Source organism: Myxine glutinosa, chromosome 7 (genome assembly GCF_964187855.1).
Source record: "Myxine glutinosa chromosome 7, kmMyxGlut1.1, whole genome shotgun sequence".
In the NCBI taxonomy this organism is placed as follows: Eukaryota; Metazoa; Chordata; class Myxini; order Myxiniformes; family Myxinidae; genus Myxine; species Myxine glutinosa.
In genome coordinates, this window is record NC_136267.1 from 5,138,944 (window position 1) to 5,154,926 (window position 15,983).

Sequence of the window (15,983 nt, forward strand, 5' to 3'; positions counted from 1 at the left end):
CCTCAACATGAGAGAATTCCACACAGCTATTTGGGCGGTGTATAAGCTAACAGATCGCTGTCTCCATCGATCTTGCCAAGGCCGTAACACCTATTGGCTCAAAATCCTTTTGACTGTTGACTTGGTAGTTTTTACAATGAAGGAAACATGTATCGGGAGTACATATGACATAGCGATTGTGAATGTGACAGCTCTGAGGCATCTTTCGCTTGGCATCGCAGTGACGGCGAGCACCAAAATGGTGGCTGTAAGATTAAACTCTGGCTTCAAGCCCCCTCACCACCCAAAATCTATTCCGGTGAATCTATTCCAGCAAGTAACAAACCAACCAACCAACATACTTGCCGGAATCTATTCTATCTATTCCAGCAAGTAACCAACCAACAAACATACTTTTCGGCAAGTAACCAACCAACCAACCAACATACTTGCCGGAATCTATTCTGGCAAGTAACAAACGGACAAACAGACAGGGGTGAAAACATAACCTCCATCCACCTTTGGTGGCAGAGGTAACGAAATCAGGATGAAGGTCCCAATGAAAATCCGCCTCATCGCGGCTTCATTTAAACCATCGAATCCTTCCACTGTATCACTCTGCCTCGCCCCGGGTTTACGCTGCGGTCACGATTTTCACGTTTTGGGTGACCTTGAGCTTGACCTTGGGCCTAGAGAGTTAAAAATTGGGCACAGTCTATTCCAGGGCAAGGCAAATATGTGTGTAAAATATGGCGATGCTATGTGCAACGATGTAAACGTAGTACTGCGCACAAACAGACAGATGAAAAATCGGTCAGAGACCGAGGACTTGCCGGAATGTACTTTTTTAAAAATCGGCCATTTTGGATCAGGTTTTTCGGTTTTTCCAAGATGGCGGCCGAACCACGTGACCGATGACGTCATCATTATTTGTTTTCTAAACTCATTTATTCCAGATTATGCCCAATAAATTTCATCTTGATCGGATGAAGTTTTGTACTTGTTGAATTATGACGTCATAATTGAGGCATCTATGACATCATCATTAACATATTTTATTCCCCATGGAGAGTTCTTTACACCCGCCCCCCCCCCCCCAGGATTTCCATGTTTTAAACGTTTCCCAGTGTGTACCCTGGAAAAGAATAGGTACGCCGTATCCCTGCGTGTCGTAGGAGGCGACTAAGAGGGTTGGCGTCAGGAAGGGCATCCGGCCATAAAAAAAACATTGCCTCAAAAAGAGAACCATGACAATTACAACTACATGTGGGCAGGGTACAGCCCGAAGTGGAGATCGGTTTCTGAGGTTTGGGACATGGAATGTAGGGACAATGACAGGGAGATCAGGAGAAGTGGTGGAAGTATTGGTCAGAAGAAGAGTGGACATATGTTGTGTGCAAGAGACGAGATGGAAGGGAAGTGGTGTGAGAATGGTGAAGGGTAGGCAGGGACAGAAATACAAGTTTGTGTGGCAAGGGTGCCTGGAGGGCGTGAATGGTGTTGGTGTCCTGTTTTCTGAGGAGTTTGTAGACAGTGTGGTGAGTGTGACTAGAGTGAGTGATAGGTTGATGATGGTGAAAATGATGATTGGAAAGCTCTTGGTGAACGTCATCTCGGGATATGCTCCGCAGGTTGGTCGGAGCGATGAAGAGAAGGACAAGTTCTGGTGTGCGATAGAGAAGCTGATGGAAAACGTGAAAGATGAGGAAGTTGTTGTGGTAGGAGGAGACCTAAATGGACATGTGGGAAGGAGTATGGATGGTTTTGACGGAGTTCATGGGGGTTACGGATATGGAGTGAGAAATGGAGAAGGTGAAAGGATTTTGGAGTTTGCTGATGGAGCTGATTTGTTGATTTGTAATACTCAGTTCCAGAAAGAGGATAATAAGCTTGTTACATACACGTCAGGTGGGTCGACGACAACCATTGACTACCTGATGGTGCGTAGGCGAGATAGGGGGCACCTCCGAGACACAAAGGTGATCCCGGGGGAGGAGGCTGTTTCACAGCACCACTTGGTTGTCTGCGACGTAAGGGTGAAAGGTGCGAGGAGAGCTCGGCAGGTGAAGTACCAACCGAGAATGAAGGTGTGGAGGTTGAAAGAGGTGACAGTAAGGGAGGCATTAAAAGAGAGGCTGAGTAGGGTCGAGGATGATGTGGTTGAGCTTGAAAGTGGTTGGATGTCAATGAAAGCTAGTCTGTTGGGAGCCGTTGGTGAGGTATGTGGATGGACAAAAGGACCACCGAGGCACTCGGAAACATGGTGGTGGGATGATGAAGTTGGAAAGAGGATTGACGAGAAGAGGAAGAAGTTCAAGGAATGGCAGAAGGCGAAGGGTACGGGAGCAGAAACAGCAGAGCATGAAAGTTATAAGGCAGCCAGGAAGGCTGCAAAGAAAGAGGTAGCAAAGGCGCAGGAGGCATGTAGGAAAATGTTCGGAGAACGCTTGGATTCGGAAGAGGGTCAGAGAGCGGTATTCAGGATTGCAAAGCAGATAGCGAAAGAGAGGTGTGATGTGATGGGGGTGAGCTGCTTGAAGGATGAAGTGGGACAAATCGTTGTCGACCCAGATGGAATTAAAGGAAGATGGAAAAGATATATGGAAATGCTGTTGAATACAGAGAATGAATGGGATGGCAACATAGAGAGTAACCCAGTTTTAGGACCGGCAGAGAAGATAACTGAGAAGGAAGTTGAGGAAGCGATAAAAGCAATGAAGGGTAGAAAAGCGGGAGGGCCGACGGGAGTTGTGGGAGATATGTTGAAGGCAGCAGGAAGTTGGGGTGTGAAGAGAATGACAGAGATCTGTAATCTGGTGGTGAAAGAAGGCCGCATCCCAGTGGATTGGGAACTGAGTACCCTCGTCCCTCTATACAAGGGGAAAGGTGACCCTCTGGAGTGTGGCTCGTACCGAGCGATAAAGTTATTGGAGCATGGAATGAAGGTATTGGAAAGGGCGTTGGAGAGGAGGATAAGGAAGAAAGTGAAGATCGACGAAATGCAGTTTGGATTTATGCCAGGAAGAGGAACGACAGACGCGCTTTTCATTGTGAGGCAGTTGCAGGAGAAGTACATAGAGAAGAGGAAGAAGTTGTTTCTTGGGTTTGTTGATCTGGAGAAAGCATTCGATCGGGTTCCACGCAAAGTATTGACATGGGCATTGAGGAAGTTAGGAGTGGAGGAATGGTTGATCAGAGTAGTGATGGCAATGTACAAAAGAGCGCGCACAGCTGTAAGGACGAAGGACGGGAACAGTGGTGAGTTTGAGGTGAAGGTGGGAGTGCATCAGGGGTCGGTACTAAGTCCACTACTATTTGTAGCTGTGATGGAGGTGCTGGCTCAGAACGTAAAGGAGGGTTTACCGTGGGAGTTGTTGTATGCAGATGATCTGGTGTTGATTGCGGAAAGTATGGATGGACTGAAGGAAAAGATGAACACGTGGAAGGAATGTATGGAGACAAAAGGTCTGAAGGTGAATATCGGAAAGACGAAGGTGATGGCAAGTGGTAAAGCATGTGGTGAGGTGGAAAGAACTGGGAAGTGGCCCTGTGGTGAGGTGGAAAGAACTGGGAAGTGGCCCTGTGCTGTGTGTAGGAAGGGTGTCGGAGTGAACTCCATTCAGTGTACAATGTGCGCTGAGTGGGTTCATCAAAAATGTAGTGGTCTGAGAGGGTCATTAACCAGTGTGGCAGCTACATTCAAATGTAAGGTGTGCACAGAGGGAGCTGCAGATGGAGGAAATGTTGAGTTGGATCTTGGAGACGGTGTGAAGCTGGAAGGTGTGAAAACATTTTGCTACCTCGGAGACATGCTGAATGGAGAAGGTGGATCAGACTCGGCAACGGTTGCTCGAGTGAGATGTGCATGGAAGAAGTTTCGGGAATTGAGTGGCGTGCTGATGATGAGGGGAGTGTCGTTGAAGCTGAAGGGAAAGGTGTATGCTGCATGTGTGAGAAGTGTTATGATTTATGGGAGCGAGACATGGGTAATGAACGTAGAGCAGCAACGAAGGTTGGAAAGGGTGGAAATGCGAATGGTTCAACGGATGTGCGGAGTATCGTTGAGAGAGAGGAAGACAAATGATGAATTGCGAAAGATGATGGGAATAGAGCCTGTGATTGATGCTGTGAAGAGGAACAGGTTGAGATGGTTTGGTCATGTGTTGAGGAAGGATGAAAGTGACTGGTTGAGAAGAGTGATGGAAATGAATGTAGAAGGAAGTAGAAGACGGGGAAGACCGAGAAAGACTTGGCTAAAGATGGTGGAAGAAGAAATGCGGGCAAGGGGGTTAACAAGGAGAGATGCAGAAAATAGGGCAAAATGGAGAAGATTGTCATGGGGACCGCAAGGCTAACCCCCGCTCTAGCAGGGAAAATGGCCTTTTAAAATGCATGTTGTTGTTGTTGTATGGAGAGTTCTTTACAATGAGCCATGTCTCAATTTTTTTTCTATTCAGCACTTTCGGCGATATAGAGGTGCAAAGTTTTTTGGTTTTTCCAAGATGGCTGCCGAACCACGTGACTGATGACGTCATCATTAATTATTTTTTTTCTCCACCAGTTTATGGTGCCCAACCATAAACGACATGGCGCTCAAGAAATTGCATCTTGATTGGATGAAGTTTTGTACTTGTCGAATTATCGAATTATGACGTCATAATGGAGGCTTTGGGCCGAGAGAGTTAAAAATTGGGCACAGTCTATTCCAGGGCAAGGCAAATATGTGTGTAAAGTATGGCGATGCTATGGGCAACGATGTTGACATAGTACTGCGCAAAAGCGGACAAACAGACAGACAAACCAACCAACCAACATACTTGCCAGAATTTTTTCCGGCAAGTAACAAACCAACCCACCAACATACTTGTTGGAATCTATTCCGGCAAGTAATGAAAAATCGGTCAGAGACCGAGGACTTGCCGGGATGTACTTTTTTTATAAATCTTATGTACTTATTCTTACTTATTCTTATTCTTCCCCTGTGAATGTACTTATTCTTCCCTTGTGAGGTATCACAAGCAGTATTTCAACAATATCGGACAAAAATCATTAAATTTATTGACAGTTCAGCTCGCCCGCGCTATTTTGATATATTTTTGCCGCTAGAGGGCGCGGTGACTCGGCAAACCCCGCAGCGAGTTTCTAATCATAATACGTTTTTATTAATTGCTGTTGTAATCAATCAAGGTAAGTATTCAAATCAAGGCACAGTCCATTCCAGGGTAAGGCAAATATGTGTGTAAAGTATGGCGATGCCATGTGCAATGATGTAGGCGTAGTACTGCGCACAAACAGACAGACAAACAAACCAACCAACCAACATACTTGCCGGAATTTTTTCCAGCAAGTACAAACAAACGGACTCAAATGCAATACCCTCTCCTCAGGCGAGGGTAACTACATGTTTGATTTTATCCACACCGTCTATGATGTCACAGGTACTGGATTTACAAATTAATTTATGAGTGACTGGGGCGATGTATTGTTAACCCATGTTTCATGTGATGTTAACACTTGTATACTTACGATTCAATGTGAAACAAATTACCGAATATTATATATTATATATATATATATATATATATATATATATATATATATATATATATATGTATGTATGTATGTATGTATGTATGTATGTATGTATGTATGTATGTATGTATGTATGTATGTATGTATGTATATATATATATATATATATATATATATATATATATATATATATATATATATATATATGTTTATAATTATTGTTTTTTTTACAGGCTCTTCTGCCAAAACAGTTGCATAGGCTCCGCCTATTAGGCACGAGTTTAGCAGAGGTACAGCCATCTACAGCCCAGGAAGTTTGTACTGCAGCCAATGCTGTACCACAGGCAGGTTGATGTGTGGTAGGCATTTCCTATTGGTCAGGATGCATACAGCAATAGCATTGCAAATTAATTTTATTGATATTTTCTGTCACTGATCTACACATTATACCCCATAATGTCAAAGTGGAATTCTTTTTTAAATTTTTTAAAATATTTTTATTCCCATTCCCTAATCTGTGCCTTTCCACAACTTTATCCAGGAGGTCTTTTGAAAGCTCCTTGGTGCTCATGGTTGAGTCTTTGCTGTGAAATGAACTACCTAGCAGAGGGAACCTACAGGAACAGCAGATTTTATTCTGAAACAATCAGTCATTATAATTTAACACAGGTAGAGGCGAATCAACTTGGTATGTGATTTTGAAAGTGATTGGTTACACCTGAGCTAATTTACAATTGCTATTATAAGGGGGGTGGACACACTTATCCAACCAAGATATTCTAGTTTTGCATTTTCTGAAATTTGTCGAATTTGTTTTTCACTTGGAAGTTGTGGGTTATGATGCCTAAATAAAGGAGAACAAGCGTTATGCCTAGGTCCCCCGTCGTTGAAGTGATGTGAGCTGACAAAGTGGAAGACGCAAGGCGGCCATCTTGGATTTTGACGTGGCGACCCAATTTTCAATAGCGTTCTCCCTTATGCGTAGATACACCCACACACCAGATTAGAAGTTAGTAGTTCGTTTGTTTTTGAAGATATTTCGCTCACAAGGTTCAGACATACATGGCGGCGGCCATCTTGGATTTTGACGTGGCGACACAATTTTCAATAGCGTTCTTCCTTATGCCTAGATACACCCACACACCAGATTAGAAGTTGGTACTTCGCTTATTTTTCAAGATATTCCGCTCACAAGGTTCAGACATACATGGCGTCAGACATACATGGCGGCGGCCATCTTGGATTTTGACGTGGGTTGCACCCACACACCAAATTAGAATTCGGTCCTTCGCTTACGGACCCACGCACGGATGCACGCACGTTCGCACGGAAGCACGCACGGAAGCACGCACATACGCACACACGCACGCACGCACACACGGACGGAGGGGAAAACCATTGTCCCCCTTTCGCTCCGCGGTGCGACGGGGACAAAGAGTCTGATTTAAGATAATTTAATTCCAGCCTACAAGGTAACAAAAGGTGAAAACTTTGAAAGGGGGGTGCAGGCTTTCTTTATGCACTGTATATATTTATGTATATACACACACCAGTGTAGACCGGCTCACTGTGCTCGTCTCACCATGCGTCGCCCTCGATGCAAGGCCTTGTTTTAACTGATGATAATGACCTGACTGAGTTGCTGTGTTGTCAAGATTTCCATCAATCATAATACAAACATTTATTTTGTACAAATTGATTTGTAATATTCGTGATATTACATTTTTATAAGAATTTAAGTCAAAGAAAGAAATTTTTTTTTAAAGGAACCGCTTTGGTACACACACAGGAGGGGCAGGGGAGACTGGAAATTTGGGATGATTTCACCAAAATTTGAGGAAGTAGTTCAGAGACGTGACAGACACTGCACAGATATATGTACCGTATATGAAATACTTGACCTTACCACCACATAATTCAAAACACCTAACCACCACATAAACACCACGAAGCCATGTTACTAAAAACACTTCACCACACAAACGCCACATACATCAAAATACCTCACCACCATGTCGACGCCACATACTTCAAAATACCTCACCACCACGTAAATGCCACGTACTTCAAAATACCTCACAACCACGTAAACACGACATACTTCCAAACACCTCACAGCCACGTAAACGCCACATACTTAAAAATACCTCACAACAACGTAAATGCCACATACTTCAAAATACCTCACAATAACGCAAACTCCACACAATTCAAAACACCTCACAACCACGTAAATAACAAGCAATTCAAAACACCTCACAACCACGTAAACAACACGTAATTCAAAACACCTGCACCACCACTTAAAGAACATGCAATTCAAAACGCCTCACAACCACGTAAACAACACGTAATTCAAAACACCTGCACCACCACTTAAAGAACATGCAATTCAAAATGCCTCACAACCACGTAAACAACACGTAATTCAAAACACCTGCACCACCACTTAAAGAACATGCAATTCAAAACACCTCACAACCACGTAAACAACACGTAATTCAAAACACCTCACAACCACGTAAACAACACGTAATTCAAAACACCTGCACCACCACTTAAACAACATGCAATTCAAAACACCTCACAACCACGTAAACAACACGTAATTCAAAACACCTCACAACCACGTAAACAACACATAATTCAAAACACCTGCACCACCACTTAAAGAACATGCAATTCAAAACGCCTCACAACCACGTAAACAACACGTAATTCAAAACACCTCACCACTATGAAATTCAAAACACCTCACCACCACGTAAACAACACGTAATTCAAAACAACACCTCACTACCATGTAATTCAAAACACCTCACAGCCACGTAAATGCCACATACTTAAAAATACCTCACAACAACGTAAACGCCACATACTTCAAAATACCTCACAACAATGCAAACTCCACAGAAGAAGGTTATAGATGCCTACGATTCTGCGAAGGGATTTAAAAAGATCTCCAAACAATTTTAAATCAATCGTTCGACTGTCTGGAAGATCATCTACAAGTGGAGACGATTCCAAACAACTGCCAACTTGTTCAGGCCAGACCGCCCCAGCAAGTTCAGCCCGAGAGCAGACCGCAAGATGCTGAAAGAAGTCTCTAAGAACCCCAGAATGTCATCACGGGACCTACAGGTAGTTCTTGCCACTGTTGATGTCAAAGTGCACGAGTCTACCATTAGAAAGAGGCTGCACAAATTTGATCTACATGGGAGGTGTGCCAGGAGGAAACCTTTGCGGTCCAGAAAGAACATCAGGGCAAGACTAAAGTTTGCCAATGAACACCTAGGCAAAGACCAGCACTTCTGGAACAATGTGCTCTGGACAGATGAGTCAAAGGTAGAGCTATTTGGCCACAGTACCAGAAGACATGTTTGGTGAAAACCAAATAAAGCATTTGACCACAAGAACCTGATACCAACTGTAAAGCATGGTGGTGGAAATATTATGGTTTGGGGCAGCTTTGCTGCATCAGGGCCTGGGCAGCTCACCATCATAGAATCCACTATGAATTCTTCATTGTACCAGAGGGTGCTTGAGGATAATGTGAGGCCATCTGTCGGAGAGTTGAAGCTCAACCGAAGGTGGACCTTGCAACATGACAATGACCCTAAACATACCAGTAAATCCACCAAGGAATGGCTGAAAAGAAAGAAATGGAGGTTTCTGGAATGGCCAAGTCAAAGCCCGGATCTAAATCCCATCGAGATGTTGTGGGGGGATTTGAAACGATCTGTGCATGCAAGAAACCCCTCAAACATCGCACAACTGAAATAATTCTGCATGGAGGAGTGGGCAAAAATTTCTCCCAGTCGATGTCAGAGACTGGTAGACAGTTATGAGAAACGCCTACTTGAGGTTGTTTCTGCCAAAGGGGGCAATACCACCTATTAGAGCCAAGGGTGTACTTACTTTTTCACATGCGAAATTTGTATTTATGTTTATTTAAATTATGCAATGGACGACAAAATGTAAATGTTTCATGATATTTGTTATATTATATCACCTTTATCTGTCAATATTGTTGAAATGAAGATCAAATAGCTGTATGTTGAAAAAGTTAAAACTTTACATGGGGTGTACTTACTTTTTCACGTGACTGTATAGTCACTGTAAACTATATAGTTTCACTTAGCTCTTTCACGAGCGTCGATTCAGTATACAAAAAAAATAAAAAATAAAATAAAATAATAATAATAATAAGTGTATATATATGTATATGTCATATATATTTTATTTATTTTACAGACGTATTTATTTTACAGACGCGTTTACGTTTTACGTAAAATGTTCATTGATATTTTTATTCCACAGTTCACAGTTGCAGAAATTACAATTTTCAAATGCTACAAATCGATTGAGGTTTCATTTTTAAAAAAATCTTTTTTTACATGTGCATTTACGATTTTTTGACGTAAATGTTCATCTACAGACACTTTCCGACGATTCTCTATTTTTCCCCGTGTACCGGCTTCATCATACTGGACAATTGTTGTGGCAAAACACAGGCTTAACCAGGAACAAATGCATCATTGTCACCTGAATTTCACTGATGATCACTGCAATCTTTGACCTTCACTTTTAATGGTCGACGGTCTTCAAAACTCACGAGGCCACAACGCTGCACCTTTTCATTGTACGCTTATGAAAGTAAAATGATCTGCAAGCACCTCAGGCCTACAAACTGTGAGTCACATAATGTTATTCTGAGGTGGGTAACTTAAGAGATAATAAGTTATTGATAAGAGTGCTTCAACAACCTGGTGAGTTTTGTGGTGAGGAGCCCGGTGAACCACGGGGGGAGTAGTTGAAGCTGGGATGAAGAAGTGTGGGTGGAGGTACGAATGACATGATCTCGTCCTCAAACAAGCTGGATCACAGCACAGAGTCATTATAAAAAGGTTCACCTGCCAGCACTCTTGTTATACTCTCTTAAGGTATTGTGGATGCTATAATGATGCGGACGGTATGTGGATGGCGTGTGTGTGTCGTGTGGATGTGGCGTGTGGACATGGCGTGTGGACGGGGCGTGTGGACGGGGCGTGTGGACGGGGCGTGTGGACGTGGCGTGTGGACGTGGCGTATGGACGTGGCGTGTGTGGATGGCATGTGGATGTGGTGTGTGGATGGCATGTGGATGTGGTAGGCATGTGGATGGAATGTAGATGGCATGTGGATGGCATGTGGATGGCATGTGGATGTGGCGTGTGGATGTGGCGTGTGGATGTGGCGTGTGGATGCGGCGTGTGGATGCGGCGTGTGGATGCGGCGTGTGGATGCGGCGTGTGGATGCGGCGTGTGGATGCGGCGTGTGGATGCGGCGTGTGGATGTGGCGTGTGGATGTGGCGTGTGGATGTGGCATGTGGATGTGGCGTGTGGATGTGGCGTGTGGATGTGGCGTGTGGCTGTGGCGTTTGGATGTGGCGTCTGGATGTGGCATGTGGATAGCATGTGATGACATGTGGATGGTATGTTCATGCTGTGTGGATGGAATGTGGATGGTATATGGATGGTATACAAATACAAATTACAATATCACATTACAGCAACTCAAGTGAAATATGACAACAAAACAACCAATTTTAACATTCTGTAAGATGCCAGACATAGCTCATACATCTGCTTCTTACTTAAAATTTGACAGCAACAACGTCAAATTTCATTGCTCAATCTTTATTTCTTCTGCAAGTCAGAAAAAACGTAAAGAAAAAAGAAAAGAAAGCATTTCGGGATGGGATTCCAAAAAACTGGAATGACATCACAATAGGACACCACACACTTTTTATGGATTTTGCCATCACTATATATTTTGACATTTTCCAATCCCAATCCCACAACAAATAAAATACACAATCACACCAACCTACACTGTAAATCTACAACTACCTATAACATAGACATCTTCATACAATTACATCTAACTCACACTACACATAAATGTGCAACTATCTCTCACATAGATGTCGATGTTATAGGTCTTTGTGTAGTTTTGGTGGGTGACAGGAACAAGCTGATTCGATTTTGGTTCAGGTCCGGATCCAGACCCGGCCTATCGGGGGATACAAAATGTAAAATGTTCAGCTTGGCGGAGGAATGCGCTCCAACGAGGGCTGTTCTCGTTTTTGTTGTTGTTGTTGTTGTTTTGGGGGTGGGCAGCGAATCATGCCATAAATTATGATTCAATTGTCAAGTGGAAATCATGTGTTGAAGTACTTTATTTTGTGCATGTATTATATTCCGATGACAATTTGAACGAAATATCATAATACAGATGAGACTGCAGGTCCATGTGGATGTATCTCATACGCTGTCGCATCACCATTATTTTATACTAACCATTCAGTGGCGAGTAATATATAAAACGAGATGGTATTCATAGAATATTACCCCGTGCAGTCAACTTGGTGTGAGCCAACTCAAATTTACATTCTCCAATATAATTGTTGCATAGATCGCACTCAATAAATTTAAAACTGATTGGACCAAGCGATGTACTTGTCGAATGATGATATCATAATGAAGGCACTAATGATAACATTGTTAACAACACTTATTCCACATGCTGAGTTATTTACAATGAGCCACGTTTCAATTTTTTACATGGAGCATTTTCGGAGATATAGAGGTCCAAAATTTTTCGGTTTTCCAAGATGGCACCCATACCACGTCATAATTATCACTAAAACTATCCCATACAAGTACATGCATACAATGGTAAATCATTCCGTATCAATCGATGCCGGGAAAATGACATAAAAATGCAGACATGTACCTACGTATGCAAGAATCGTTTAACCCCGCTTTTCGCTACGCGAGCGCAGGGTCAAGACATATTGGAAGTAAACCACAAAAGAAGTGTCGTGTTAAATCACATACCACACACCACACAATCATTGTATAATTATTGCGTGCTGCATCCTTTTTGTGTTCTCGGAGTTAAGGTCATGAGTCTGAATCATCCCTATACTTGGCACGAGAGGTTGTTGTTCGCTTTGAATCACCCCTATACTTGGCATGAGAGGATGCTGTTCGCTGGGAGTCCGAGTCATACCTATACTTGGCACGAGAGGCTGCTGTTCGCTGGGAGTCCGAGTCATCCCTATACTTGGCACGAGAGGCTGCTGTTCGCTGGGAGTCCGAGTCATACCTATACTTGGCACGAGAGGCTGCTGTTCGCTCTGAGTCATCCCTATACTTGGCACGAGAGGATGCTGTTCGCTGGGAGTCCGAGTCATACCTATACTTGGCACGAGAGGCTGCTGTTCGCTCTGAGTCATCCCTATACTTGGCATGAGAGGCTGCTGTCACTCTGAGTCATCCCTATACTTGGCACGAGAGGCTGCTGTTCGCTCCGAGTCATCCCTGGACTTGGCACGAGAGGCTGCTGTTCGCTCTGAGTCATCCCTATGCTTGGCATGAGAGGCTGCTGTTCGCTCTGAGTCATCCCTAAACTTGGCACGAGAGGATGCTGTTCGCTGGGAGTCCGAGTCATACCTATACTTGGCACGAGAGGCTGCTGTTCGCTCTGAGTCATCCCTATACTTGGCATGAGAGGCTGCTGTTCGCTCTGCGTCATCCCTATGCTTGGCATAAGAGGCTGCTGTTCGCTCTGAGTCATACCTATACATGGGCCGAGAGGCTGCTGTTCGCTCGGAGTCCGAGTCATCCCTATACTTGGCACGAGAGGCTGCTGCTCGCTCTGAGTCATCCCTATACTTGGCCCGAGAGGCTGCTGTTCGCTCGGAGTCCGAGTCATCCCTATACTTGGCACGAGAGGCTGCTGCTCGCTCGGAGTCCGAGTCATACCTATACTTGGCACGAGAGGCTGCTGTTCGCTCTGAATCAGCCCTATACTTTGCATGAGAGGCTGCTGTTCGCTCTGAGTCATTCCTATACTTGGCATGAGAGGCTGCTGTTCGCTCTGAGTCATCCCGATACTTGCCATGAGAGGCTGCTGTTCGCTCTGAGTCATCCCTATACTTGGCATGAGAGGCCGCTGTTCACACTGAGTCATCCCTATACTTGGCATGAGAGGCTGCTGTTCGCTCTGAGTCATCCCTATACTTGGCACGAGAGGCTACTGTTCGCTCTGAGTCATCCCTATACTTGGCACGAGAGGCTGCTGTTCGCTCTGAGTGTGAGTCATCCCTATACTTGGCACGAGAGGCTGCTGTTCGCTCTGAGTCATCCCTCTACTTGGCACGAGAGGCTGCTGTTCGCTCTGAGTCATCCCGATACTTGGCATGAGAGGCTGCTGTTCGCTCTGAGTCATCCCTATACTTGGCATGAGAGGCTGCTGTTCGCTCTGAGTCATCCCTATACTTGGCACGAGAGGCTGCTGTTCGCTCTGAGTCATCCCTATACTTGGCACGAGAGGCTGCTGTTCGCTCTGAGACATCCCTATACTTGGCACGAGAGGCTGCTGTTCGCTCTGAGTCTGAATCAGCCCTATACTTGGCACGAGAGACCGCTGTTCGCTCTGAGTCATCCCTATACTTGGCATGAGAGGCTGCTGTTCGCTCTGAGTCATCCCCATACTTGGCATGAGAGGCTGCTGTTCGCTCTGAGTCATCCCTATACTTGGCATGAGAGGCTGCTGTTCGCTCTGAGTCATCCCTATACTTGGCATGAGAGGCTGCTGTTCGCTCTGAGTCATCCCTATACTTGGCATGAGAGACTGCTGTTCGCTCTGAGTCATCCCCATACTTGGCACGAGAGACTGCTGCTCACTCTGAGTCATCCCTATACTTGGCATGAGAGGCTGCTGTTCGCACTGAGTCATCCCTATACTTGGCAAAAGAGGCTGCTGCTCGCTCTGAGTCTGAGTCATCCCTATACTTGGCACGAGAGGCTGCTGTTCGTTCTTTGTTTTTTAAATAATAGTTTATTTTGTGTCCCTTTTCCATTGTAATTGTGCATTTTGTAATACCTTGCAATGTACGGCAGACATTTTATGGCAGGAAGTAAGCTGCGTTTGTGTAAATAACGTTCAATAGTTTGTGGTGTATAGTCGTAACATTGTTTTTACTAGTGTGAGTCGGAGCGCTCCGCGCACCTCACCACACATCGTTTCAGAGGGGTAGGCATCTTTGACCATTTCGGTGTCTTTTGGGTATTCATGGTGTTTTGGGTCATCAGGGCCATTTGGGTCTTCAGGGTCTTTTGGATCCTCTGGGCCTTTTTTTTTTTTTTGTACACACAATCGAGGCTCGTGAAAGAGCTAATATTTATCACACAAACAAATCAAACAGACAAACAAAATATATAAAAACAGGGAGCGGTAGACAAGATGAGGAGAGAAGAGGATTCACACAAACACAACATTTGAGAGCAGGGACATCGGGAGATGTGTGGGAGCGAGAGGGCTTGGGGGGAGGAGGCGTGGGAAGAGGGGTGGGTGGGAGAAGTATCAAACACAAGGACACCAAGGACTTCAGGAAAGAAGTTGGTATTTCAAAAAAGTGGATTTGGGGTGAAATTAGCGGGGGTAGAAAAGATCAAGGTTTTGGATGGGGGAAGATAAGAGATGGTGGTGAACAACTGTTTTAAAGACCTGGAGGGAGGAGTGGGATTGAAGAGAGTGAGGGAGTTTGTTCCAGAGGCGGGAGAAAAGAGGAATGAAGGAGTGAAAGTGAGCAGAGAGTCTTGATTTTGGCAGTTTAACCATAAGAGGGTTGCTGGCAGATCTTGTGCGACCTGTAGGAATATTTGGGGGACAGAGCCCAGAGAGAGCTGGTGGAGCAAGGCTGGAGAGGAGTCGGTAGAAGACGGAAAGACCACAAACCTGCCTGCGGTGAGTGAGTGAAAGGCCCTCGGAGTTAGCTTCATCGCGGGAGATCCCAATGATTCTGAACGCTTTGGTTTCAACAGCGTGAAGACAAGCTAAGTGTGAGGCAGCAGCACCAGCCCAGAGGGGAGAGCAGTATTCCATTGAGCTGCGGATGAAAGCCTTGTATGTGGTGAGGAGCTCAGGTGTGCCAAGGAAGGACTTCGCACGACGGAGGATGCCCAGTCGGCGACTGGCTTTGGAGGCCAGATTTGAAATGTGGTTTTCCCAGAAAAGATCATGGCAGATAGTGAGACCCAAAAGCTTGAGTGACAGAACTTCTTGGAGAGGATTATTCAGAAAGTAGATGGGAGGGTTGTCCAGTCGGTCTTTTCGGAGAGACATCGAAAGAGTGTGAGATTTGTCAGGATTGAAAGACATGTTCCACTTGTTTGCAGAGTCTGTGATTTTGTCCAGGTCTGCAGAGAGTGAGGAGGCTGCAGACTGCCGATCTGAGGGATTAGGAATGGAGCGGCAGAGAGTGGAGTCATCAGCAAAGAGACAGAGAGGATTTTCAAGAGAGTCAGAGAGATCGTTGATGAAGACCAGAAAAAGCACAGGGCCCAGAACACTGCCTTGGGGAACTCCAGCCTGAACAGGAAGGGGAGATGAGAGAAACCCATTCAGGGCCACACGTTG

General features: G+C 44.8%; 1 protein-coding gene across 4 annotated transcripts in view; it reads right to left on the reverse strand.

The window, feature by feature from the left end:
* The window catches only part of LOC137412114 (E3 ubiquitin-protein ligase HECW2), a 318,934-nt gene that overhangs the window by 56,863 nt on the left and 246,088 nt on the right, over positions 1 to 15,983 (reverse strand). For all 4 annotated transcript variants that reach the window (XM_078781247.1, XM_078781243.1, XM_078781246.1 and 1 more), the window contains one exon: positions 10,278 to 10,387. In XM_078781247.1, coding sequence (XP_078637373.1) covers positions 10,278 to 10,387 — 110 coding nt within the window. The remainder of the gene's footprint in view (positions 1 to 10,277; positions 10,388 to 15,983) is intronic.